Below are 27845 nucleotides of genomic sequence, written 5' to 3'. Positions count from 1 at the left end.
CGGCTCCGCTCCCTCAGGGCACGGGGCGGGGCCGCGCGCGCGCGCGGGAGTCTCGCGGGACGCCGCGCTCTCGCGAGAGGGGCGGGGTGGGGCGGGGCGGTGTCGCTGCATGTCCGAGCCGGGCGGCCCGGCCGGGGCACGTGGGGCGGCACCGGTACCGCTCCGGACCGGGCCCGGCACCGCTCCGGGCTCCGCCGCCGCTCCGGAGCATCTGTAAGTACCGCCCTGGGCCGCCGCCCGCCCGCTGGCGGAGTGGCGGGGCCCGCGGCCGCAGCTGTCAGCGGCTGCGCTGCGGGACGCGCCGAGGGTGCTCCCCCGCCGCGCTCCCGGCCGTGCCTCCCCCGGTGCCGCCACGCGGGCCGTGGCGGGAGCGCTCCCGCGCGGCCCAAGGTCAGCGCTCCGGCCCCGCCGTGACCCGCGGCCGTGGGCTGGGGCCGGCCGTGCCGCAGCGGGCGGGGGCCGTGTGTGTCGGGATGCGGGGCGGCAGCGGCCGGCCCGGGCCCTTCAGGGCAGCTCTGTGTCCCGCTCCCGGGATGCGGGCCGTTCGGGGCAGCTCTGTGTCCCGCTCCCGGGATGCGGGCCGTTCGGGGCAGCTCTGTGTCCCGCTCCCGGGATGCGGGCCGCTCGGGGCAGCTCTGTGTCCCGCTCCCGGGATGCGGGCCGCTCGGGGCAGCTCTGTGTCCCGCTCCCGGGATGCGGGCCGCTCGGGGCAGCTCTGTGTCCCGCTCCCGGGATGCGGGCCGCTCGGGGCAGCTCTGTGTCCCGCTCCCGGGATGCGGGCCGCTCGGGGCAGCTCTGTGTTCTGCTCGCGGGTCCCGGGAGGCGGCGGCCCGGGCGGTTCTCCCGTTCTGAGGGGAGCGCTGCGGCCGTGGCTGCCCGCCGTGAGGGCGGGAGAGGATGGCACGGGCGGTGCGGAGTCGCAGTGAAGATTAAGGCACCTTGTGCTGTCTGGTCTGGCGAGCTTTGCCTGTGTTATGGTAATGGCCATAAAAAGTGCTATTTGCAAAACTTCTAATGTGCTGTAGTGACTCCTTTTATTCGTAAGCCAGCATGGAATACAGGTAGGAGCAGGGGAATTAAATTATATTGCTGCTGAGGAAGTGATGTTGTAGTCTTGCTTTCCTGGGAGAATCCTCGTTGCTTGCTCCCTCTTTTTTTTTTCTTCCCCCTGATTGAAGCAGGGAAGATCTAAGTTACTCCTGCTCCAGAAATGGGCAACTTGATTTGTGCCTGGCCGAGTGCTTTGCTGCAGTCCAGTAATTCCACGAGGCAGTGACCACAGAATGGACAGGCATCTCAGCAAGGGCATGCTCTTCATGGGTGTTATCCATAGTAGCAGGAAACGGCACCAAAAGCTGCATTTGGCTGCAGCCCACCTGTTGGGAAAAGCCAGGGGCTGTGGGATGCCAGAAGTCGGGCCTTCCTGTGCTGCCGGGGTTGTGCTGCACCTGCCGAGCGTTATCGGGCCCTGTGGACTTTGTCTCAGGTGAAAGCAAGTGGCTGGTTGCTGGGAAGGTGCAGCACTGGGGTAACTTTGTGGCTGTGAATGATCTACCGAGCCCCGGGGAGAGCACGTGGAGTGGGGAGTGCGGCACAGCTCCCCGGGACCAAGGGCTCTCTCCCCTCGGGGAGTTTGGGCCAGAGCTGCCAGAGCAGCTGAACAGAGCTGGCTCCTCTGCTGGGATCACTGTGTGATCGGGTCATTTAACCTCCTCATTCTCTAATGAGCTGCTTCTGTAAGGGGTGAAGGACTGTGCAGGCACCTGCTGACCTGCTGTACCTGTCACCTAGCGATGGACCTGTGATTCTGGAAGAGTGCAGCACAGCCTCACTGTGTGTCTCATTCTCCATTCCCGGTGTGCTTGCATGTGCTGCACAGAGCAAATGCACTGGAGGAAATGACGGCTCTCAAGTGAGGAGGGAGAAGCCTGTAGAGCTTGAGCAGTGCTTGAAGTAGGATGGGATCCACTGGAATCCATTCAGCCATCGATTCCTGTCCTGGTCTTGCTCACCTGACAGTCCTTCAGTTTCTGCTTAAGTGTTTCATTGAGCTCTTGAAGCACTTTTAAAAGCTCTCATGGGGTTTATGCAGGTCAGTCTGTCACTGCAATTGTAACAGTATCTTCTGCAACAGGCTGCTCTCAGACGTGAAACTAATGATGTATTGGGGCTGCAGGGTCTGTGTGGATGGCACTGCAGGAGCTCAGTTGTTGTGTATTAGCAGCTGTTTTGTACTTGAGAGTGCTCTCCTTATTCAGCCTTGGTTTAAAAACCCATCCTAGGAACCAGATTCCTTCTTAAAGAGTGCTGGAGGGGCTTTGAGATACTAATACTGAAAGTTATGGACTGCCTGGGAAGCCTTGGCTTTAACCTAGACACTCCACAATGCCTGAAATGAGGGAAGAGGAATTCCCTCACTGCCCAGGGTGTGAGGTGACAGGACCTGCAGCTCAGATCCACCACGATTTGTCTGTTCCCAAAGGTGCAGATTGCCTATGGAGTTAAAAGTGACAGGAGTTTGCTGCAGGAGTGCAGCCAAAGCTCTCAGAGCCAGCAGCAGTTTGATTTGTGATGGCTGAGACTCTCTCTTCACTTTGAAAACATTGCAGGCTGGCTGCAGGGGGATTGGAGAGCAAGTGCACTTCTGCAGGAGCAGTTATCTGAAGAGCATAATGCTTTTAAAGCAGCATAGCCCACTTATCTGTGCCTCTCCTTGTTCATGTGCACTTAACTCATGTGAAAAAATGATTTAAGGTATTTCTAGCGTCCAGGGAGCTTGTAATAGGATTGGGGCTGGTATCCCAGTTGCCCCTAGCAACATCTTGAGCTAATAAAAAGCATTAATTGCAGCATTAATTACTTATAATTGTTTCATGTTTCAGATCTAATGATTAGCCTTTTTAAAATCCTGATTTCTAACTGCAGTGCTTCTGTGGAGCTCTTAATGCAAATGGCTGGTTAGACTTCATGAAGTGATCATTAAGTTCAGGCAACCATGCTCAGATATTTAGAAAATAAAATAGTTTTTTCAGGTGTTTAGTATTTCCTGGAAATTGAAGATGTTGCATTTGTTTCTCATGGGGATTGCTAGAAGGGGAGATATTTTCATGTCCCAAACTACTTTTTCAAGTGTTCTGTCTTTAGCTGGTTCACTGTACTTTTTTTTATTGTCCACTGTGTGGATTCTGGTCCTGCATTTTGTCAGCTGGAAGCTAACTGGATTTTTGGGCCCTGTATGTTACTACTAGCAGAGTGAGTATTTCATAAAAGACCATTTAAAATCATTCTTGAGCAAACAAATCCCTGCTGCAGACCTGTCCTGCTCGGGGTTGCTTTTGACCTCTGCTGCCACCTGGCACTGAGAATGAGAAACTTGCCATGTGCTGTGGCTGATTTTTGACTCTGGGTATAAATAGCAGCAGTTCCTGGCAAAAGTTCATGATTTTCATGTGCCTCTGGTATCAGGGGCCTTAGCTTTGCTTGGGGATGAGCCTGGGAATGGGGACCTTTGAGATCTCTCTGGTCAGGCTGGCATGTGCAGTGCCACTCCTCATAGCCCTTGTTCATGCACACAGGTGTCTTCCTGCTCCTTCCACGAGTGGCTCTCAGTGAAGCCTCTGCTGTTCCCTCCCAGCACGGGTGAATACAGGGCATCCTTCTCACTGATGGTTGGTGTCCTCCCTCTCTGAGTGCTTCTGCAATTTCTCCTCCAGCCGAGCCTTGGCCAGAGGGCCAACCAGACTTCAGTGCTTTTTGCTTTTCTGCCTAAGCCTAGTGCAGCTCTTGTTTTGAGAAGCTGTTTGTCAAGGTCTCCTGGCTGTGCTCAGCAAACATCCCGTGGGCAGAGCTGCTGCTGCTCCCCCGATACCTGGGGACCTGTTTGGTCTTTGCTGCTCTTGGCTCCTGGCTCTTGCAGCCCTATCAGTGTGTTTGCTGCAAACCTCCCTGTTCTGTCTCCTTGAAAATTCAAGCTTGTTTTTTGTCTCCCGTGCAGAGTATATTGGAAGCCCTTGGTTAGTTTAGTCTGTTTTGTGGAAATTGATAGAGGTGCCAGGCATCTGACTCAGGTGGCTGCTTTTAAATCTTCATTTATAAGCTGTACATGTAGTGGCCACTACACTGTGTTACCCATAGCAAGGGCTGCATTGGCTTCCTTATGTAGAAGCAAACACAAAAGGCTGATTATTGGATGTGTTTATTCTGAAACTCTGGAAAATAATTTGCTCTGTTCTCCAGCCTGAGTGAAAATGCAGAGAGAGTGAAAGATAAAACTTCTCCCAAATCCAGACTTTTGTAATGTGTTGATAGGTTATAAAGATAATAACAGCTGCTTTACCTGTGTTGTGGGAGTACAGGTAAAGTGGTGTAGAACCAGTTTTTGAAGCTTGCTGAAGTATCTGAAAGACTTTTCTGGGAAAGTGGAGAAAAAGCTCTCTTGCCTCCCTCTGCAGTAGAGGATTCACAGGGAGACACCAGCTTGGGTGAGGAAACTATAAATAATGAAACAAGTGGAGCAAGAGGTAATAAGATAGGAAGAGCAGTATGGAGCTCAATAAGCTGATAGGATTAATGTTAATTACAAACTGTTCATTCCTGCAGAGCAGGAGCACTCAAGGCCCTGCCTTAGTCCATGAGAGCAGTGCTGAGGGTTGCTGCGGGTTGGTGTTTGTGTCCCTGTGAGCTTCTTCATTTCCAAAGCATCTATTAAAAACACCCTACAGGTTGGCCCAGCTGATGCTTTTATTGTAAAGCTCTGAGTGTGGGAATGAATAGGAACTGTTCTGAGTCCTGCATTGGTGCAAAGGCTGCTGCAGGAGCTGTGCTGGGCCAGGGCTGGGCTGCTGTGTGAGGGAAAACACAGAACCAACAATCAGTGTGGCAGCTCCAGCTGCGAGGGGGGACTGAGCTTTTGGGGGAGCAGCACTGATGCTGATTACACTGAAAGCAGTTTTTATCTCAGAGATAAAAGACACCCTAGTGTTAATGGTGTTTCTTATTCCAGAGCACTAGTTTAATTCTACATCAACCAGCTTTTTCAGCCTTTTACTTAAGTCGCAATTTATCCTTTTGCAAATAGGAGACTGCTGGTTCTTAAATATTCTGAGGTTGTGGAGTGGCTTCACTGGTGGTTTTCATTCAGAGAGGAGCCTGTTCCTTGGGCTCACAACCCATGTTTACTGGGCTGTGAAAAGGTGGTGTTGCTTGAGGGCTATCTCTTGCTGTTCTGGTCTTTCAGTGCTACTGTTTGAAGCAGAAATTGCTGCACAGCACTTGCCTTTAATTAGTTAAGTACAGAGAGACTTACTTCCCTGTTGGCTTCTTTTAAAATAAGTGCCACCCAGTTTGAGATCTTGCTGGCCTGGCTCATACCTGTCTCTGGGTGTTTGTAGCTCCTGAGTCACGCTGTCTGAGCTCCTGGCTCTGGGTGGTGTTGGGTTTGGTGGGGGTACTCCGGGCTGGCTGCCGAGAGGGCTGGGGAGGCTGTGGAATCTGGTGGCCAAGTGACACCCTGGTGATCCAGAGTGTGTGATGCAAGGGCTGGCAGGCTGCTGTGGCTTCACAGCTCTCTCCTGTAAGCTCAGGCCCAGGGCTGCTGCTGAGCTGCATGGGAGGAAGCCCCCTGTGCTCTGCAGCTGGAACAGCTGGGAGCACATGCTGCAGCAGGACCTGGCAGGAGGTCCCTCCGTTGTGGATGTTCTGCCTCCTTCACCTTGTGTGAAGCACAGAGAAGCTGCAGTTAGATAATGCAGTGCCACGTGCCAGTTCAGCTTTCGATGAAAATATGCCTCCTGCCAAGGGTGGGTTATGTAAGTCCTTACGTCTGTTTCAGTGCAGCAATTTTTCTGATTTTAATCTTAACAGTAGGGCCTCCAGTTCCTTAGGTTTTTGTTAACTCCTGTTCTTATGCCTCCTATAAGGCAGAGCATGTGCTACCAGTTATTTTTAGCATGGAAAAATTTAAGAGCCCACGTGGTCCCCTTTAGTTTGAACCATGCCAGCCTGTCCAGTTCTCTTTCACCCAGATAGTATTTATTTCCCAAGTGCTGCTTCACTAACTACAGGGTTTGTGGGGAGGTATCCTGGCCTTGCTGTTGGAGCTGCATTTCCAATTTGCTCTGTGATCCTTCAGGACGGGCTTTAATTCCAGCCTTGATTTCCACAGCTTTTGAGGTTTGGAAACCTCTCAAGTGCAGGGGCAGAGGGAAGCGGAGGAGCCAGGACCGGCTGAGGGTACGTCCCTGCAGAGCATGGGGGCTCAGTCACTTGGGAGTCATCCTGGCCTCTCTCCTGGTGGAGACTCAAACCAGCTCGCCTTCAGAACAGACCTCCTTGTGTGTAGAAAGCCCTGAAATTCTGAGCAAGTGCTTGCTGAACTCCTCTTGGACCTGGAGAATGAATTATCTGGCGTCCCCGGGAACCTCGTGCTGCGAACATTTCTGACCTTATAAGGCTGTGAGTGCTGAGGGCTCTGTGTCCTGGCCGGGAAACAAGGTGGCTTAGAACTGCTCTGGGACCTAATGTAAACGAGTAGAGTAAATTGGCTGTCCTTGGCTTTTTTCTCAGGTAGGTAATGTGTGCATTCTTTCTTGTCTTCATCTCCTTGCTCTTTACCAGCAGTTTTCCATAGATCAAGTCAGGACACAGATTTGGAGAGCTGACTGACCCCTACTCTCCCCTTGGTGCCTTGACCCCATCCTGACGTGTTGTGGGAATTATTTAGCGGTTTGGAGAAGCCTCATGCCCTAGCTGCAGCTCTCCAGCCCCATGATAGGTGTGACATTTAGGCTGGATTCCCGGCATGCCAGAGGCAAGTGGAAGTGGCTGGTGCTGGGGTGAGCACATACAGTGCATGAGCTCTGCACTATTTATGGTGCAGGACTGTTGGGGCCCTGCCTCTTGGGAATGGTGCTGGACATCCAGTGTTTCTGGGGGCTCTGGCTCCTGCAGGCTGCTCCTCTCCTGTCCAAAGCCTCTGGAGCTGCTGCATTTCCCATCTGGCTCCTCCTGCCCGGAGAGGGAGGGTGCAGGCCCTGCTGGGCCAGGCTCCCTTCCTCTTGGCAGTGCTTGAGGGCATGTGATTTGACAAGTTGCCATTTTCTGTCCTGCTGCTGGCAGGAAAATCCCAGGCTTTCTTCCCCCGATGTGTTAAAATGATCCCATTGCCACTGCAGTCCTGAGCTGGCTGTCAGATCGGCAGTGGGGGGATGGCTTGGTTGCTCTGGGACAGGTTGGGGAGTGGCTGTAGGCTTTGGGAGCTCTCCTGGGGAAGAAATGGACAAGGAGCAGTGTCACAACCCTTGGGATGGGCAGGTTTGATCCGCTGTCCTCGGGCATCACGTGCAGCCAGGCTGTGACCAGCACGCCAAGGTCTGCCAGAGCCTTCCTGCCAGGTCTGCCTGAGGAGATGTTTGCTGCTGTTGAGCTGTTCCCCGGCCAACCCCACACTCCAGGATGTCTGCTGGCATCTCGTGCAGAGCCACTGCCTTTCAGCCTGCTCTAACTGATGGCAGGAGGTGGAATTCCCATTTAACACGATCCTGGTAGTGATGCAGCTCTGGCTTAAGTAATAAATCAAAAACATGAAATCAAATGAGCATTGCAAGGAGCCATCAGCTAATCCAGCAGTCCCCACTCATCCAGGTATCATAGAGGAGTGAAGATCTGTATCCTAAATGATGATAATGTTCAGAATGACTCGCAGAACTGTTTTGTCTGCCAGACTTTAGGACAGGCTTGTCCCTCTGGGCCATCCTGTGACTGTCTCCCTATGCTGCAGAGCTGTGTGGGACTATAGTTTGGACAGTTGGTGCAACTTAGTAGGGGATCAGATAATAATAGGGCTGTCTGTTTAATTGGGAATGCTTGCTGGGAATGGACTTCTGTGAGCTACTTTAATTTGGGTTTGTAGTACGCCTGAGAGACAGCTTGTAGGGTAGTTCTGCATTAATTACAACAACTTGGACAGGCAGCAGATGAGCACTCACAGCTCACAATGTGCCATTGTTCTGGGCAGCATAAAGGGGAACCTTTTGTCTTGGGAATGTACAGGCTTCACCCTTTCCACTTGCCAGCTTCCAAACACAGAACAGCCACAGTACTGCATAGGTTTGTTGGTTTTTTTAATTCCAAGGTCCCAGATGTTGCCATTAACAGGGGGTTCACCCTCAGCAGTGAGCCCTGCTCCCTGACTGCAGACAACCAGCTGGGAGTAACTGGAGTTTAGTTACTTCTTAGTTACTTAGTTTATTTAATCAGATACAAATGTCCGATGAACACACAAGTCTCCATGTACAACAACATAAATGCCTTATTTGTGATGTACTGGGAATATTACTGAACTTAAATCGTGTCTGCAGCTGACCTTTAATTTGGGATTGAACAAGCAATTTTCTAGTCCCTGCCTTTGCCATTCTTTCATTCATTTGTGTGCCTCAGTGTCTGGGCCCTGCAGGAAGCAAGGCAGAGTCTGAGCTAGTGTGGGTGAAGTTGTGGGGATGCTCCTGTGGAATGGAGAGTGTGGCTGGAGGAGGTGAGAAATCTGGGGTGAATATGAAATTATCTGAGGCTCTGACACTGGCTTTGAGCCCAGGGGAGGCATGGTTTTGTCCCTCAGCTAGAATGTCATCAGCTTCTTGTGGAGATTGTGGCCTGAAGGAGTGTTGCACTGGGAGCTGTAGTTGGGGTGTTAGTCCTGATAACAGAAGGGTTTTTTTGGTTGAGACATGCTGGGGCCAACTGCCTTGGTTGTCCTCTCTTGTCATAGAAATATTATGCTTCTAAAGAGGAGCCAGATAATGGTCTTTTCCAGTGGGTGGCTCCCCTTTCTAAGATTTTGCTATCTCCTCAAAACAATCTTTATTTTTGTTCCTTGCTGGCAAGAGTCTTGAGGGCTGTTTGGATTAAAGCCTGTCTGTGTAAGCACCCTCAGACACGTGGTGTTTTGCTTTAATTCCTGTGCAGTGAAAATATAAACTGTAAGTGCTTTGCAGCAAGGCTGTTTGGGATGTGGTAACAGTTCAGCTTTGCATTCCAGTTGCAGACATTCCTTAAGGAAAAGGGAAGGCATGGCAGCCCTGCCTCATGTGATTCAGGTGAGGCTTGCTAGTGAAGGAGCATGACTGGGTGTCCCGGTGGGAAGGAGGTCAGAGGCTTTGCAGAAGAAAAGGGAGTGCTGTCAGCTTTTAAGTCAGGGGAGTGGCAGCTGTCAGTGTAGTGAATTTGGATGTGGAATAAACTTTGGAGCTGCATTCCTAAGGCTTTATAGAAGTGTGTGTTGTCAGAGTCCAGAGCCCTTCTGAATGGGGTGCTGCCTTTCAAGGGGAGAGCTGGGAGCCCTGCCATGTGCCAGGCCTGTGCCATGGAATGCTGTGGTCCAGCTGGGCTGTGAGCCCAGCCTGGTGCTGGAGGAACCTGCTGTGCTGGAGGCTGTCCTGGGGGCAGGACTGACCTGCAGAGGTGTGAGGCAGAGAAAGCAGGGGGAAATTAAGTGCAGAGGTGAGGAAGGGTGAAATCATTGAGTATAATGATGAGACATGTCCAGATATCCCTAGTCTTGGGTAAGGATCTTGTTCTGTGGCGTGCTGGTAGAGCAGAGATGTGAATTTCTAGAGCAGCTGGAAAACAAAACTGACCATGCTAATAGCAATACTTCAAGGGACCTCAGCCTTCCTGTCACCTTCCCTGGGACTGTTCAAATGTGATTTCTGTTTCTCCTAGGTATAACTGCTGAGCTCTTGAAGATGGCTTTACGCTTCCGCAATTTCGTCCCTTATGCCATTCCCGGAGTGCTGGCTCTTCTTGGCTGCTGGTGGATCTATTCCTGGAGGAAAAAGCACTCCGGCTATTACAACAAACAAACGATAGCCATTGCAAGGGAGAAGCAGGAGGAAGTGTCAGAGAGTGGTGCACGTCCCAAACCAGAAGCATGTGTCCCTCGGAGAGTGCCTCTTCTGTCGGAAGAGGGGTGCCTGGAGAAGCCAGCCCCCAGCTCCCTGCTGCCCGCGGCGCCCTCTCCCCTGCGCCCGGCTCGCGAGAGGCCGGATCTCTCACGGGACCCCCCAGACCTGTCGGCCACGACAGCTGGGCCCAGCCCCCGCGAGGACGACAGAGAGCAGCTGGAATTGGTAGGGTCTCGAGAGGGAAGTGGTGTCCCTGCTCGTGCCTCGCTCCCTCTGCTCTCTGGGAGCTCAGAGAGTGACCAGAACACGGTGCTGGGGCAAGGCTCGGCTACAAACCAAGGCCAGCAGCCACGGGAGTCTTTGGGAGTCACGGAGGACATCGGCAACACAGAGCAGTCGGATGAGTCTTCATTTAAGCCCCCTAAGGAAAAGCAGATGCCAAGAATTGTGCAGTCAGACACTGGCTCTGTGACAGCCTGTTGCTTGGGACTGGAGAAAGAAGCCGGTACCCCACAAGCCTCTCTCAGTGAAGCTGAAGTATCAGGTCACAAGGATTCTGCAGTGAGTGTGTTACCAGGGAGTTTGGAGTCTACCTGTCCAAAGCAGTCCAGGGAAGAAGAGATGTCCGAGTCAATCACTGGTACTGTACCAGTGTGTCAGAAGGACACACAGCCAAAAGGAGAGGAGTTGGAAAGAGAGAAGATTGGAGGAGTGAATTTGGACAAGGAAGTTGAGAAAATTGAGCAAGTAGCAATACAGATAATTTCCAAGGTCATTCTGGCAGCAACCGAGGAAGTGCTGTCGGGTTCTGCAGGCGATGCATCCCCTTGGCTCTGCCAGGCCAGCCGAGCTGAGGCCCCTCTGGGGATGGAGAGTGCTGCTGCCTCTGCTCAGGTGCCTGTGGAGGGAGCCACGGCCGCCGAAGAGAGCGTGGCTGCAGGGAGCGGCGCAGAGCGGCGCAGTCAGGGGGTGACAGGCTGTTCATCACACGGCTGTTGGGCCAGCCCTGTTCAGGGGAGCACAGAGGACTGTCAGGTGAAGAGCTGCGTGTGCAGCGAGTCCCAAGGAGTTGGTCGGACTCATGTGGAGAACTCTCTGGAAAAGTCACCTTTGTCCATGGAGGACTCTGGGTATGGCACGCACACACCCGGAGGTGGGACGAGTGTGGAGGAGGCCCTGCAGAGCACAGTGCTGTCTGTCACATCAGAGCAGCACTCGGACTCACTGGGCACATCCTCAGCCCCAGACACGTCTGCTGAGCAGAGCTTGGTACCAGGGGAGACCCCCTCTGCTCCGGGGCTGCCCGAGGGCAGCACAGTGCCCTACAGCAATGGGATCCTGAAAGAGGATGGGCCCGACCTGAGTCAGGAGTGTAGCAGTGCTCCAGGCACAGATGGAGACCACTCAGAAGGTAAGGGACTGGAAAATCCTCCTGCAAAAAACATAGTGAGCAAGCATTGCTGGGCAGCACCTTGCAGGTGTGAGACCTCATTCCAGTGGTTTCTGGTGACCTCCAGGACCCCCTGGGTGCTTACCCCTGTTCATGGGCTGCTGCTGACAGGAAGGTGAGGCAGGTTCTGAGGTGCTGCTGGAGGAGCCAGAGCAGAGCTCTGATGAATTGTGATAAAATCAGCTGGTTGCAGAGCAATTACCCTGAAGCCTTTTTGTTTGAAGGGGCAGGTACATGCCAAGAAATCCCAACAGGGAGCAATATTCATGGAGTTCCCCCATCTGTCTGTGCTGCTTTTCCCTTGTAGATGCTGGATGATGTGTGCCTGGCACAGTACAGGCAAAGCTGTCTGAGCAAACATTAGCCTGTGTGACCTTGGGGAGGGATGTTAAAATCCTTTGTAGGACCCTGTGGTGCCAACAGCCCTTAATGACAGGGGATGTCTCTCGTAATTGCTGCAAAGCAGTTGGAACACTGCTTGTTGCAAGACATGGGGGTTGAGTTTGCCAGCAATGAAGGATTGAACCCACTGAATGTTTTCACTAGTGAGAGCAAGCCAGGAGGAGAGGGTATTGCCTTGTTGTGAGTGCTGGTGTGACAAGAAGGTCCAGGAGTGAGTTGTGGAGCCTGGTGGCACTGACATACTGAGATGGGGAGAGGGGAATGCAGCAGGTAAAGCTGACAAGGTGGCAGTGCTGGACAACAGGTCACCCAGCTGACCTTCACATACAGGCTGTGAGTCTTAAATCTTCCCTTTGCCTACAAAACTGATGCCAACAGCTGCACCCTTGGCCTTTCTCAGCCTCTGTGCTGTGTTACCCGTTAAGATGTGGCAAATGTGAAGCAGCTCTTGGGCTCATTTTTCTCTTTGGTCTCACTGGATGGTCTGAATACTTGCAAGCAAGGGAGGATCTTCATGCTTCTGCTTGTTAATGGGGAGGAAGGACCAAGCTCGTGTGACACTGGCTGTATCTGAGATCTGGTCAGGAGGAGGCTGTTGGAGTTTGTCCCTTTCCCAGGCAGAAATGTTCCTGGTATCAGCTGATGGTTTGGGAGCAAAATACACTTCAGCTCTTGCACCTTGTTTCTTCAAATATAGGGCAAATTTGGGCAAAAGGCAGCCCCCTACCATGCCTCATAGTGGGCACACTTGGCACTGGGGTCACTCTGCAGCCCTTCCCTTTGGGGTGGGAATGTAAGTGTGGGTCTTGGGGGCTGTCTGAATGCTTGTGCCTGTCTTGTAGGTTCAGATGTAAATAGTGTGGATTTTGTGGACAGTGGCAGTGCCATGAGGAAGACAGTGGCTCGCCAGAACGCGAAGCTGGAAGGAGGCTCCAGCAAGCCAGACTTCGTTATCTGGGAAATTGAGGTCCCAAAGGTAACCAGCTGCTGGCCTGCTCACCATCCTGCCCTGCCCTACACAGCCACCTCCTGGTCTGCTGCTGGCTCAGTGCCATGCCAGGGAGATCAGCAGCCAGTCCAGGATGACTGGAGTGTTCTGCTCCTGTTAGGATCACAGGAGTGAAGAGCCAGTGCACAGCTGTAAACATGCAGCTCTCCAGGGCTACACCCAGGGGATAGGTTCTTGTTGAGGTTGTTATTCCCCATTATCTTCCATCCAGCCTGGAAGTCCAATGCTTTGAAAGCATTCAGGAGACTTTGAGGGTACACAGGTATTAAGAACAGGGGATTATCAAGATGAGCTGTGCTTACTGGTCTGAACTCAACTCTGCACTGGTTCACCACTGCCTGTGACAGGGGAACTGAGAATGTGGGTGGTGTAAGCCAGAGAGAGCAGAGATGTTTGATCTGTGTTTCTCTTCCTGACTGTTCTTTCTTGTCCCTTTCCTGAAGGAGTTAGTTGGCCGCTTGATTGGCAAACAGGGGAGGTTTATGAGCTACCTGAGACAAGCGTCTGGTGCCAAGATTTATGTCTCAACACTACCTTATTTCCGTGACTCCCAAGTCTGTCACATCGAAGGTGAGTGGAATGTGGCTCTATTCATGGTCTAATGTGTATCTTGGGGGACTTAATTAGATGAGCATGGAATTTAAATGGATTTAGGGGCTTCTGAGTCCAGTGCTTTTCAAAACTCTTCTGGGCAAGCTGTTAAAACTACCTCCTGTTGAGGTAGTGCAGGAGGATCCTGGCAGTTGTATTTCTTCAAGTGATAGGACTGGAGGTGTCCTCAGCATGCCCATGCTAGAGACTTCCCATGGGATTTTTGTCTTCCAGGCACCTCACATCAAGTAGAGAAAGTCCTGAGCCTGATTGGCAAGAAGTTCAAAGAGCTGTGTCTCACCAACATCTACACCCTCCCTCCGCCGATGCCGCTGCCGCTTCACTCCCTGCTCGTGTCCGCCTGGGTGAGTCCTGGCTCCGGCTGTGCTGGGGCTGGAGCTTGCGTTGCCAGCAACACTCATGACAGTTTCTCCTCCCCGTGGCAGCTGTTCCTCCCCGATGGAGTCACTGTGGAGGTGGTGGTGGCACACCAGGTGGATGCAGGGCACATGTTCCTGCAGCAGCACACGCACCCCACGTTCCACGTGCTGCGCAGCCTCGACCAGCAGATGTTCGCCTGCTACTCTCAGCCTGAAATTCCAACCCTGCCCACTCCAGTAGAAGGCAAGTCATGGATGCTCACACATGGGTCTGTTGAAAAAGTTCTGGGCTCATGTGCAAACCTCTTGTCCCTGAGTCAGGCGTGGGAAGTTCCCAGTGGATGAGGATGTGATAGCTCACGTGTCATCTTTAAGCTGCTGCCAGAGTACAGATGTTGCTCTGCTCTCCCTTACCCTGTTCATCCCTGGAGTACCTCCTGAGCCACATAGCTGCATGTTGAAATTCAGACTGAGATCAAGCCTGTCTCAGCTTATTTCCACTCAGCCTGGCATCTGGGGTATTTCTGCTGGCAAAGTGTGGAGCTGCTCCCACACCTTCATAGTGTCACTGTGTCCGTGTCTGTCACTGTGTCTGCACCTGGTGTGAAGGGTGCCTCACATGGAAAGGGCTTGTGCATTCCTGTGTGGAGACAGGAAGGGAACTGGGTACCTGGGCAGGGCAGCTCGGTTGTGGCAGACAGAGCTGAGAGTAAAACCCACCAGTCCTGTGTCTCAGCTGCAGGCCTGGTGTGCTGGGGCTGTGGGGGATGTTGGAGGAAGATGGAAGCAGCCTAAGAAATGCTGTTGGTTCTCCGTGGATAAATGAGCAGCACTACTCATGCCTGAAGTGCTGATTTTTGGAAATCCACTTATCCTGAGCCTTTCTTCTCTGCACTGTGGTGTTTTGCAGTTGGTATTATCTGTGCAGCTCCAGGCCTGGATGGGGCATGGCTCCGGGCTCAAGTCATCAGCTACTTCGAGGAGACCGATGAAGTGGAGCTCAAATACGTGGACTATGGAGGATATGATAAAGTGAAGGTTGACACACTCAGGCAGATCAGGTCTGTAGATCCTCTCCCATGGCCTGAGGCCATGTCTGGCTCAAATCCTAATCACAGGAGTCTGTACAGTTTGAATTTTTAAAGCTTTTTCCACAGCTGAAGTGGGAAATGGTAGAAAGGTTCAGCTCAGCAGTGAGTGTGGGTTCTGGGGAGCACAGCAAGATCCTGCAAGGCTTTTTTGAAGGGAGGGGAGAGGAAATGGCAGCTTCTGCCACTTCAGTGTGGAAGCTGAGGAAGAGGATGCCTTCAGGAGGCCTTGAAGTGTAATTGATTGAGCCAGGAATAAGCTCCTGATTCTCAGTGCTCCAGCCCCACTGTCTGGGACAGCTGTGTTGGATCAGGGGTTTCTTACACAAGCCCATTAAATATTTGATTGTTCCCCAGATCTGGGAGACAGGCAGCACAGCCTCCCTGGTGGAGGTGGGTTTTGCTTAGAGCCTGATCCAGCTTGGCATGTTAATCAGACAATTTATTGCTGGGAGAATTGTCTGATTTTTATTTTTTTTGTTTGACTGTCATTAATTTAAAACTGAATTCCTGTAAGAGCAATTTGATTAATCAATGTCACATTGAAGAATGTAGGAGTGATTTAAAGCCCTGTTCTTACTCTGATCCTCTTTTCTTTAAGGTCTGATTTTTTAACACTACCTTTCCAAGGAGCAGAAGTTTTACTTGACAATGTGGTGCCACTTCCAGGTAAATGCAGCTCTTGATGTTGGCCCTTCCCCTGCAGGTTTCCATGGATGCCACCTGTGTCCAAGCCATGATTCTGTCCAAACCTTCTACCTTCTATATCCAGTGCAGCCTCTGATGTGACAAGAGGAAGGACTGGAAAAATTGTATTGTATTCTTCTGAATGTGCTAGCATGGCATAACCTGTCAGAATCCAGGGGAAAGATGATAAATGTCCAGGCTTTTTCCTGCTTGGAGGAGACAATGAATCACTGTCCTAAGCAGCAAGTTGGCAGGACTGGCAGGGTGTAGGTGCAGTAGCTTAACTGTTCTAATTCTTCTGTCATAGAGCTGCTGTAAATGCAAACTTAGTTTTTAATGTGCACAGAAATGCCTGACCTTTTCCTCCTGAAATGACTGATTTGGAAAGTTCTGTGTTCAAACTCCAAGCCTGCAAGCACTGGGAGAATGTCAGTCACTGCCTAGAAACACTGCTTTGCTTTTTTTTGTCCTTGGTTCTGCTCAGGTGCTGGGCACCTGTGGTACAGACACTTTGGGTTCCCAGTGCCAGGGTGCCCTCTGTGCAGGGTCAGCAAAGCCCTGAGGGACATAAGCTTGGTTTATTGAGTATCAAAACAGCAATGGCAGCTCCAAGGTGCTGCAGAAATGTGCTTTGCTGTCTTTAAAGCCTCCTGATTCATCAGCTACTTGTGTTTACATCATTGTGCCTGGTGGCTCTAAGAAGCTCTTCATCCTTTCCCTGCAGAACCAACAGCTCCAGGGATGGGATCAGCTGGCTGTGAGGGATCTCTGGCCCAGTGTCTCTAGGAGGACAGAGAATATTAGCTCAGCAGTCCTTTCTGGTGACTGTGAAGGACCTCATTTGTTTGCTGTGCTCTGCTTTTCCCACAGATGAGGATCACTTTTCCCCAGAAGCCGACGCCGCTGTCAGTGAGATGACCAGAGGTGCTGTCCTCGTGGCACAGGTACAGCCCCTGTCTGGAGAAGCCTTGCTGCTGGTGGCACTGCTGGTGTCCTCTGCCCTGCACTCTGTCTTACATAAACCCAAAGCCAGAGCCTGGCTCCTGGGAAGTGCTGGGGCTGGGAGCTCCCATCAGCACTGCTTGGGACTGGGAAGGGATGAGTATTCCCTCTTTTTTCTGATGCAGGCAGGGGGAAGGGAACCTGGATGAGTTTACAGAGCACAGCAGGGCCTGGTGTCCAGCAGATCTGGGGTCCCCTGGGTCTGCACTACTTTGCCAGTCCTCCCTGGTTTTACACCATGGACATGTGGGATCTGGCTCCAGCTGGCCAGAGGCAGCCCTGGGATGTCTGGTGATGTCCCAGAGACTTGCAGGCAGCACCTGCTTGCAGTCCAGAAGTGCTCACCTCTTCTGAAGTGCTTCTGGTAGTGGCTGTAGCTGTCCCTGTGAGTGACTTGGGACCAGAATTGCTGCATGCTCACGTTTTTCTGTGTTTCCAGGTCACAAATTATGACAGTGTCACAGGGCTGCCACTGATACAGCTGTGGAACCTGATGGGAGATGAGGTGGGTATATTGATGCCTATGCTGAAAACTCTTTAATCATAAACCTTTTATTGTTGATTAGGAGTTTTCAGAACCAATGTTTGTTGCTGTGGCTTGTTCACTTATCTACTCTTTGGGTTTTTCCCCCTCCCTTTAGGTAGTGTCAATAAACAGGACTCTGGTGGAAAGAGGGTTTGCTCGGTGGCTCGACTACTAGCAATGTCCTGGATGCCTTGACTACTCTTTCTGCAGAGAAAAAAAGACAAAATCTTGTTTTGCACTGTTACAATTCGGTTTGGCAACTTCCCCCGAGGAGACCTGCTCACACCTGCCTGCAGAGTTGTGTGGTCCATTGAAACACGTTTTGCTCAACTGTTACCATTTCACTAGAACAGATACCTCATCTCCTGGAAGGGGGTGTTCAAAGCCATAATGACAGATACTGTAGCTTTAAAGCAAAAAGTCCTCCCTGGCCTCTGCTCAGATTTTAAATGGAAAAGATCTCAAAGCTCTGGGGGTGGCAGGAGGCAGAGGCCCCCAGACGGTAACCGCGCTTTGGTTCCGGCTGTGTCGTGCCCCACGAACTCCATGTCTGCTTTTCCCAAAAGTTACATCGGTTGTCCTCTTTTTAACAGGCCCTGCCTATGAAATTAATGAATGTTATTAAGGAATTTAATGTTCAGTTATGGATTTTTCTGTATTGTGCCAGTAACCTGCACAAACAGCATCCATCTTGTGTCTTCCTTGCGCCAGGAGGTGGAGGAGTTGTGTTCCTGTGTCTCACTGCAATCATGGATTTTAGGCTTGATCTGCTCTCCCTGCAGGGGCTTGGAGTGCAGGATGTTACCACTACAATTTTTGCTCTGAAATGTCATGTATTTAAAGAAAAGAAACTGCTTGCCAAGCCCAATTGTAGTTTATATTTTTCTATCCGTGCAAGTCTGTAAATATATATTAAAAAATCATTGTAATATTTTGTACAAGAAAAACACTGGAAACAAAGGGAACTTTACAGAAACTTTTTCACACCAAAATGTCCTATATAGGTAGAACTGGTATGGAGTGCATTAGGGTAGCCAAATTATTTGGAGCATCTGAATGTTGGGAGTGTTTCAGCTCTGCTGTATGAGGATTAGTGTCCCCTTAGGTTGCTGTCTGGTTGAAATTGTGATCGCTGCATCCTTTGCTATGTTGCTGTACAGATCTGTTTAAAAAAAAAAAAGTAACAACTTGGCATTACTCTCGCAGTGGTGTTCTCTCTCAATTTTTTTTGTTGCTCCTTTTTAGATTTCTATTACGTATTTAAAATTTTGCTCAAGTAATTTAAGCTGACTTAATGCTCTTAAAGACATGCCCTCTAATGTGTATCATTTTAGATATGGATTGAGCTGGGATTTATTGCTGGCAGAGAAGACACTTGGCAGAAATTGTTGATGTAGTCAGTCCTCCAAAGCTGCTTCAGGTGATTCAAGGATGTGCTCACATCCTGTGAGCTGACATGCCAGGGCATCCCACATTTGGGCAGTGGCCTACACCAGCCTTTAGCCCGATCCCCTCTGCTGGGGAGCAGTTATATCCTTTCTTGGAGTTCTCTCCTCGTCGATGCTTTGACTTAATGTTCATGTTTGCAGTAACATCCAAGGAAAACTAAATTGGGTAACTCAGATCTATAAAAAATATATCCTTTTGGAATGTTTCTTTCCATTTCAATTAAAGCTCGAATTTTAAGCTGTCTTAGTGAAACTGTGATGACTTAAGAGCCTTCCTTTCCTGCCTCCATTGGAGCAGCCCTGGCTCCTTGCTCTGCACCCATGGGGTGGATGTGTCACTGCTTATTGTTCATGGCAAAGTTTGACTTGTCTGAATGTTGGTGTTTTCTCTTCTTTGAGAGGTGTCAGAGTCAGGAATCTACCACAGGGATGGGGAGCTCTGCCAGTGTCAGCTCCGTGTTTTCCTCTGGCTCTGCACTGTGGAAGAACATCCTGTTCCTATTTGTGTTGAGAGCTGCCTGGTTTTTAAACTGCAGCAAAACAGAACATTGCAGGGGGAGAGGAGCTGAAATAAGGAGGTGTTGGCAGGTAACAGATACACAGCTCTTTCTTCTTTAAAATCACAACTCAGCCTATACAGGAGCATAAATGCGGGGGGCTGTTCTAGGTTTGGGTTCTGTTTTGTATTATGGATAAAAGTGAGTGGATTTGCTGAGCTGGGGAAGGGTGTAGTTGAATATGGCCTGCTTGGAAAAGGTACAGGTCAAAATCGGCCCAGGGGAGGTTGTGGCAGTGGTGCTTTGTGCCCTGTCAGACCTCGGGGATGAGCCTGTGCTGGGTTTGGAGCAGGTCCTGCTGCTCAGAAATCCAGCAGTGGCCTCTGAGCAGCTCTGTAATCCTTGGCTCAGGCCTGAGGCTGAGCACAGGCCCGTGGAGCTGAGCTGTCCCAGGGGGTGCTGAAGCCCTTCAAAGGGACTTTTCCCTTTGGAAAGTGGTAATTTTATTAGGGGTGAAATGAATGAGGTCTCCAGAGATGCCTCATTTATAAGCTCCTGGAGAGCTTCCACGGGCTGCACAGCACACTCCAGCACTCCCTGCCAAGCAGCCCCTGCATGCCCAGGTCCCCTCTCCAGGCTCTTCCCATGGAGGAGAGGTGCTTCCTAGGAAGCCTCTGCTGGCCCTTGTCCTCCTGCCCGGGGTGGAGGATCAGGAGCCCATCCCTGGGCAAGCAGCCCCTTCCTGCCAGCTCCTCTGCAGTGCCAGGGCTGCTCCTTTGGCAGAGCCTGGAGCTGATTTCCCTTTGGCACATGGGTTTCAAGGTTCAGGGAGGGAGGAGGGCAGAGTTTCTGGAGCAGATGGAGAGTAAGGGAGCCCCTGTCTGGCACAAGGAGCAGTTCAGCTCCTCCCCTCTCACAGCCACAGGTGCAGCCCAGAGCCTGGCTAAGCACATCCTTAGTGCTTCACTGGCAGAGATTTTTTTTTCCTAAAAAGAAAGGAAAATTGGGTGTAGGCTGTATTATCTCTTCCATTCTACTGCATCACACAGATCCATGGGGTCCCAGCTCGGGCTGTCCCTGGGACAGCATGTAGGAGGCTGCTGAGCAAGAATTAGAAAACATGTGTCTTGCCTTTAGTTCATTGCCTCAGGGGCTGTGTTTTGGCTTCAGTCACCTCTGCTTCCTTCCCCACCCCAGAAAAAAAAAAAAAAAAAGAAAAACCAGCAATGATAGAGGAAAAACTCTGGCTGCATTGGGCAACAGGGCTGAGGCTGGCAGCTGGAGGAGAGACTGGGGGCTCTTTGCCAGAGGAAATGTCAGAGCAGTTTTGCCCTGACCCCCTGGGTCCCAGCTCCTCAGCCCTGCTGGGCATGGTGCCTCACCCAGCCCGTGCTTCACAGGGGAACTCCCCTCTGAGGTGCTGTGAGGGCATTCGAGGCCCTTTGTCCTGACCTTCACAGCTCCCCGTGGCAGTGTGCCCCACAGCTTAGTTACGTGTGAGTGGGAAAAATGCTTCCTGTTCCTTTTGAAATTGCCTGAAAGCCTCCCCGGCTCATCCCTGGTCCCAGTGCCCAGGAAGGTGAGGAATGGCCCTGCTGTGCCTTGGCCACACTGGCCCGAGCTTACAGCCTCCTCTCCTGTCCTGCCTCAGGCTGGAGCTGCTGAGCTTTGCTCCACAGCCTGGAGCAGGGGTTGGTGACTTCCCCACAGACCCTGAGCCCTGCTTCCTTTGTGGCCCTGCAGAGCCTTTGCTCAGTGAACACATGCTGGAAGCTTTCCTCCTTTTGCTGAATCAAGGCTGTAAAGCTGCTGCACATGCCCAGCCATGAGTATTGGTGTCTGAAAGCAGGTTTGGATGTTTCTTACAACATTCTCAATCCTTGTGGAAAGCAGGGGAAAGCAATGGGAGTTGTGCTGTAGCTGTCACTACACCAAGGTTTTAACCTTCCCCTGGGAGAGGGATCAGAGGGACTCTGGTTTGTGCACTTCATGTCCCAGCTTCAAAGCCCTGCGTGTTGCCTGGGGGATGTTACTCTTTTTTTGTGCCCTGACTCTGCAGTTTGGATTCAAGAACACTGAAGAGACATTTCATGCTGTTTCAAGTGAGGTGCCCTCATTTCTGGATAGCAGCACTCTCACAGTAATCCCTGGGTCTGGCTTTCTGTGCTGTGTGTTGTCTGAGGTTCTCCAAGTGCACCTGAAGCACTTCTCTGGCCCTCAAGTACCTTTCTTGTTGGCAGCCACGAGTGGCAGCATGAGCATCTCCTGCTTCTGTCACATCCCCCTGAGCTCTGCCTGGTGCAGGGACATTCCCTGGCTGCTCCAGGACTTCCCAGTGTGGCTGCTGGGGCATCCAGTTGCTCCAGCCTCCCGTTCTCCCCCAGCTTTCCTGTCCCCAGGGCAGAGGGATGCTCAGGAGGGATTCCTGGGAACCCAGCCCCAAGGGAGACACTTGTTCTTCACTGGACAAGTTGTTTTGTCAGAGCAGGAAGAAATGTTTGGCTGCCCTGTCAAGCCTGTAGCTCTAATTCTGCAATGGGACAGTGACACAGCTGCTGTTCTGTGGCACAAACCAGTGTGTCACACACAGGATGGGGTAAGGGGTGGCAGAGTGAACTGCTGCAGGTGCCCAGCCCTGTCTGGGGACAGAATGACACCACGCATGATGAGGAAAGAGTCGTAGTGGAGAAAAGTTGGTTTGCTTTTTTTATGTCTGCCCTGTCCCCCTCACACCTGCAGCCCTTCCATCCCCCCCTCCACCCATCCATCCCCTCCTCAGGAGAGCAGCAGGCTCGGTGCCGTGCAGAGGGAGCAGCAGATGGCACTCGAGCACCGGCCCAGCCCCGCTGAGCCGCGCGGCTCGCAGCCCTTGAGGGGAGGTGGATCAGCTCAGCTCTACACTGCGGCTGTGGGACCGCGATTTACATGCCTGGGATGTTCGTCTCTGCTCGCAGGTCCAGATTGTATCTCTGCTTGTGCAGGTTTGTCCTTACACTGTGTCTGGATGTGAGATGATAAAGGGAGAGTGTTACTTTTCACTCACAGAGACAGACCCCTAATTTTCTTGGATGTGTTTTGTGATCATGGCATGCCTTTCCCTCAGAGCTGCCTCAGAACACAGAAACAAGATTATTTTTTTCTCAAATAAGATCATTTTGTCCCCCCAGCCAAAATTAAGTGAGCTTGTTGTCCTCCCACTGAAAATGGACTTGCAAGTGCAGAAAGTGAAAAACAAAGTTCAGCATGATTGTTACGGAGGCAACAGCCAGAGAGGTGTGAATGAGTCAGGGAAAATGTTCCTGTTGAGACGGTCACTGTGTGTGCTGGGATGCAGAGAGGTCCCCTGGCTGAGGAGCTCTGGTTCCCCTTGGTGTCCCAGCACTGCTGCTGTTCCTGGCAGAGCTGTCACATCCTGGCTGCTTGCAGGGACAGCTGAGCTTCCAAGCACACAAGCCCTGACCCCAGATGCAGACCATGCTCATTCTCCTCTGGACTTCCCAGTGGCAGCTGAGATGGCACAAGCCCCAGAGGTGCCTGTGTCAGGCTCTGGTTGCCCAGGTCTTGCCCTTGAACAGGGCAGGACACCCAGGGTGCTTTGCCCAGGAATGGGGAGGAAGCACTGGCCCCTGTATCTGCTGAGCACCCCAGCCTCAGGCTCAGTGTGCTGGACACCCGTTACTGAAAATGGGGGGGGAAAGCACTTGTGAGCCCCCAGCTCTCCCATGTGTGAGACCCATACAAATCCAGGGGTTTGTCAGCAGCCTGACCTCTCAGGCAGCGTTCTGGCTCTGCAGTGAAGAGGTGCCCTCGTTCTTCCCCTTGCCTGACTCCTCTGTAATGGAAGGGCTAAATGCTTATTACTTTTTCTGTAGCCTTTTCCACTTGCCAATCAAACGTGTCTGGTTGGGGTTTGTTTTGTTTCCGTGTTGCTGGGGCTGTGCAGGACGCTCCATCTCGCTGTAATTATGGTTCCATCATTGTCTTGGCCAGGAACATCTGCTGTCTCCCTGCGATCTGCACTTCCCTGTTTCTTTGGAGAATTTCATGGATCCCAATGACCTTCTGTTTTCTATGACATCTCAGTGTACGCAGCTGTTCCTCTTGTGTTCCCCTGTCTCTCCATCTACCTCTTGTTTTCCTATCAGCATCTCCAATGCATTTGGAATTTCAGCTCATCTGCCTATCAAATCAATATCTCGCCGTCGCCTCTGCGGCCGCGGGGAACGCGGCGCCTGCCCCCCGCTGCTGGGCTCCTTCCCTCTGAGCACAGCCACCCCCAGCTCCTGCTGGGAGTCCTCATTTCCCCATTCCACAGCCTAAAGCCCGTTTTCTCAGGCTTTTTATTTGGATTGTGTTGTACCCTTTGGCTGTCTGGGTCTGAGGCCCATCAGTGCTGCAGCTCCTCCTGAGCAGTGACGTGCCGTGGGATGGATGGAGGGATGGATGATGGATGGATGGATGGAGGAATGGATGGATGGAGGGATGGATGGAGGAATGGATGGATGATGGATGGAGGGATGGATGGATGGATGGAGGGAGGGAGGGATGGATGGATGGATGATGGATGGAGGGATGGATGGAGGGAGGGAGGGATGGATGGATGGAGGGATGGATGGATGATGGATGGATGGAGGGAGGGAGGGATGGATGGATGGAGGGATGGATGGATGATGGATGGATGGATGGAGGGATGGATGGATGATGGATGGAGGGATGGATGGATGGAGGGAGGGAGGGATGGATGGATGGAGGGATGGATGGATGGAGGGAGGGATGGAGGGATGGATGGATGGAGGGATGGATGGAGGGAGGGATGGATGGGTGGAGGGATGGATGGATGGAGGGATGGATGGATGATGGATGGGTGGATGGATGGGTGGATGGATGATGGAGGGATGGAGGGATGGATGGAGGGATGGATGGATGATGGATGGATGGATGGAGGGATGGATGGATGGATGGATGATGTTGCCACTCAAGGTGATGTCACTGCTGGTTGCCAATGACAAACTGAGCAAAGTTGGAGTGTGTGAGGAGAGGAGCTGTGCTGGGGCAGTGAAGAGACTGGAAAATACAGGCTCAGCTGCTGATTTTGTGTGACCTTGTTGAAAGAGCATGGGGTCCATGAGAGTGATGAACAGAAATACTTCAGGTTTTATTCTGTTCTGGCACCTTTTACTACTAGGACTTCACTCATATATCTATTCTCTTAAAAAATATTAATTAAAAATCAGTCCTATAGCTGCTGCAAAATGACTAATAAAACTCTGGGATATGACAGGACCTTAAATCTCTGCTTTGCTTCTGTCTGAAAAGTATGCATCCCAATTCTCCACCTTCCTCTTCTGTCTCACCTGCCTGCATGGCAGGACCCCAGCCTGGCACAGGGCATTCCATGAGACTGCCCCAAAATTAATCCTGAAAATATTAAAGGCATATGGATTGTTTTGTTATTTTAGTCGCCTTCAACCCATGGTCTGTGTACATCTGAGCTAAGAATATCCTATTCTTGAAAGGTTTTGCAGAAATTTGGCACCTGGAAGGTGTGACAGAGGAGCGGGGAGCAGGTAGGGAGCTGGTGGAGGTAAGGAATTACACAATAACTTCATAGATGGATGGAAATAACACCATGTTTGCATCACAGCTTTTTCTCTTTCAGGGCTGTGTTTATGCAGAGCTGGGTTTTATACAGATCTGCATTGCATGTGGGTGCTTGTACCGAAGTAGGGCTGTGAAATCATGGATTAAGGGTTCTAGTCATCCAAAAGGAGGGATGTGGCAGTTGGAGTGGATAATGACTCCCTGATTGGGGAGGAGAAGTTCTCCCGTGGAGATGGGAAGCAGCAGGTTTGGTGAGGACTCAGCTCTGTATCCTCACCCAGGCAGAGCTGTCAGAGCATCACCACCAGCAATTCCTGTTCTGGGGACAAGGCCAGGGCACCTTCCCCTGGGCTTTTGCCCCTCTCAGGGAGAGGTGCACAGGAAGGCACAGCAGCAGCCTGCCTCCAACATGGGGGCTCAGGTGTTGAGCCAAATGGCATCTGGAATGGGCCAAATCAGAGCAAATGGAGTGGGAATTGCATAGGGAATAAGTGTTAGAGGGAATAATCTGCATCACTTAATGCTCCAACAACTCTGAAATAATTGGCTGTTTCCTGGGCATCTCCAGAAGAGCTAAAGTGTTCTCCCTGTTGCCTTTTGCCTGGTGATCTTCCAGAGACCTGATTGTCTGCCTCTTCTTCACCCTTTACCTCCTGGGCCCCCCCCTTCAGATTTCTCCCGGAGTTTGTATTTTTCCCCCAACAATGTCTCTAAAGAATCACAAATGTGTAACGTGTGTCCCACTGCCTGGGTTTTAATAACGTGCAGCAGCCCCCATCAGCACAGGCAATTTCACATTCAACACATTATTGCTATTTAAAGCGCCGAGGTATAAAAATGATTGGCAATCCAGCTCTGCCAGCCCGCGCCGCCGCTGCCAGATTGTGATTTTTAATATTGGCTGCTCGGCGCAGCCGTTCCCTCACCTTTGACTTGCAGATTTCCCAACGTCAAAATAGCAAAATCATTTGGGGTTGTAGCAGGCACATTGCTCGCTGCTGAAAAGAGGCAATTATCATTAAATATCCCCCTGGCTGGATGTACACAGACACACCCACACGGGCTGGGGCTGCTCCGCGTTTCCAGCCGAGCCTTTCTCCAGCTTTGCAAATATCCTTCACCTGAGCTGCTGGATTCTGGGGGGTGGGGGCCACAGGCAGGTGGGGTATTGTGTTGTGTCTCCGTTGTGGTTATGGAAGAGGGAGGACACCGGGATTCATCCCAGAGGTGCTGCTCCAGGAGGAGGGCTTATGGTTTTCATGTTCCCAGGGTTGTGACAGAGACTTCACACAGAGCCCAGAGGTGCTGGTTGTGTCAGGGCTGTTCCCATGTACAGTGTGAGTAAAGATTGGACCTTTGAGAATTTCTGTTGGAGGCAACCTCACCCTGCTCACCTTAAGGTGACCAGGAAACAGCACTTCTTACATGAAAACAGACTGTCCTTACTGAGATAATGGCCCTGGCAAATTCTCTGTGTGCCATATAAAATCCAGTGAACACATGGCAGGTGGGTAATTTCTCATCTCCTGTTGCTTTCTGAGGTCCCAGGCCCTGCTGCAGGGTGGCTGGGGGAAGGCCAGAGCATCCTCATCCTCAGCTCTGCTCGAGGAGCTGTGCAGGGAGCAGGACCCACAGCGGGGTCCCTGGGGCAGGCAGTGCAGCTCTGGGGTCACACCTTGGGCTGCCACAGCTGCTCTGCCCAGTGCTGACACCGGGAAGAGCTGGGGGTGGGATGAGGGATGGCGTGAGCTCACCAGCACTGTGACATTAAACGGTGGCCTTCCTCTCTTCTAAAAATACCTTTTCCCTCTTGCTCCCCACAGCAGTAGAGGAGACAATGTGCCAAATGCACCTGCTCCAGGCAGCTTTTGGGACAGGAAAGAGGAAATCTTTTGGGAGATCTTGGGGAAATCCTGGTGCCTCGTGCAGATGGAGTGAGCAAAGCCCTGGGAAAAGGCGGCCCCTGGAGCCAGGGAGCAGTGGCAGCACTTTGTCACCATATTTACACTTCCACTTGCCCAACACGAAGCATTTGGCTCTCCTCCACTTGCGGAAGGGATTAGCTACTTCATAACATCTAGACAAGATAATCTCTCCAATTTTGCTTGGAAGAAGTCCCTGACAAAGAGCAGCAAAGCAACAATAATGCCAGATGAAACAGTAATTGAGTTTGCCTTCTTATTACTTTCTCAGCTAAGTTTGTGTTGGTTTGAATTTTATTTTGTTGTTGTTGTTGGTACAGAACAGCAAAACACTGTCCCTGAGCTGATTCAGACCAGCAGTCCCATCTGTGGTGAACTGCAGCCACACGAGGAGGTGAGCAAAGAGGGGAGGGGGAATGACTGCAAGAAGTTACGTGCAGTGTAAGTCATGTTACACACTCCATCCTCACTGGAGCAGTGCTGCTCTGATGGTGCATCACAGTAATACCCCAGGAGAACCACGGAGCTTTAGTGCTGCATCAATCCAAAATGGCCTCAGCCAGGAAGAACACGTCCAGGAGCCTCTGCCCACTCCAGCTAAGTATTTTTCAGTTTGCCCCAGGTTTTCCTTCCCTTGAAAGAGCACCCTAGTATGCAATAGCAGGAAGAATAGCTGCTGGGCTCCTGAGGGCCTCCCGGCGTGCTTCCCCAATGATGCAGAGAGTTTCATTTGCAAAGGTGAAGCTGAAGTGCTCCCAAGTGCCAGCGAGGCAAATGTCACCTCCTTGGGCGCTGCTGGACCGTGGGCTGGGCACGGCTGCTGGCTCAGCCCAGACAGCCCCAGCTCAGCACCTGCTCCTGCAAACTTGGGCAGGCAATGGTGCGTGCAGGAAACGTTTGCTGGTACTGTGCTATCCCACTAATGTTTTAAGGATAATGTAAGAGGCTGCTGTCAGTCCTGGCCTCAAAGGAAAACACATCATCCTTGTTTCCTATCTCTGCTCACTAAATGATAGCCATGTATATTTTTAAGGGGATTGTCCTTTGGATTCTTTTTATTTGTCACCCAGTATCAAAGCTCTAAAGGTCACATTTTTCAAGTTCTTTCCTTGGAGCTTCAAAGACCATACATTTACTTTAAACAAAAACTAAAAACCCAGCAATTTTAGAAAACCGCTCCACAGCCAGGGACTTGGGAAAGCTCTAAATATCACTGCCAAAGCCCAGGGCTCTCAGCTCAGCTTAAGAGCAGTTTGCTTTTGCTTCATTGTAACCAGTCTGTAAGTGTATTTGCACTTAGAAATTGCACGTTTGTAATTGTGCCCGTTTGTAAGCAAGCTATG

The 27845-nt window shown here is 51.5% G+C and overlaps 1 protein-coding gene across 2 annotated transcripts; it reads left to right on the top strand.

Moving 5' to 3' along the window:
- Nucleotides 1–86: 86 nt before the first annotated feature.
- On the top strand, nt 87–18239 carry AKAP1 (A-kinase anchoring protein 1). Of its 2 annotated transcripts, XM_059865692.1 has the most exons (12): nt 87–213; nt 6164–6564; nt 9718–11310; nt 12594–12727; nt 13204–13330; nt 13586–13716; nt 13798–13975; nt 14642–14792; nt 15421–15488; nt 16377–16450; nt 16948–17013; nt 17150–18239. In XM_059865692.1, the coding sequence occupies exons 3-12, from the start codon at nt 9741–9743 to the stop codon at nt 17207–17209; spliced, it is 2559 nt and encodes an 852-aa protein (XP_059721675.1). In that variant the 5' UTR covers nt 87–213; nt 6164–6564; nt 9718–9740; the 3' UTR covers nt 17210–18239. The 2 variants fall into 2 exon arrangements, with proteins under 2 accessions (XP_059721675.1, XP_059721677.1); XM_059865694.1 differs by lacking the exon at nt 6164–6564.
- Nucleotides 18240–27845: the final 9606 nt, after the last annotated feature.

The sequence above is a fragment of the Haemorhous mexicanus genome, chromosome 22, assembly GCF_027477595.1.
Source record: "Haemorhous mexicanus isolate bHaeMex1 chromosome 22, bHaeMex1.pri, whole genome shotgun sequence".
Classification (NCBI taxonomy): Eukaryota; Metazoa; Chordata; class Aves; order Passeriformes; family Fringillidae; genus Haemorhous; species Haemorhous mexicanus.
Note: the sequence above shows the minus strand (reverse complement) of the source record. Positions and strands in the feature narration are given on the sequence as shown.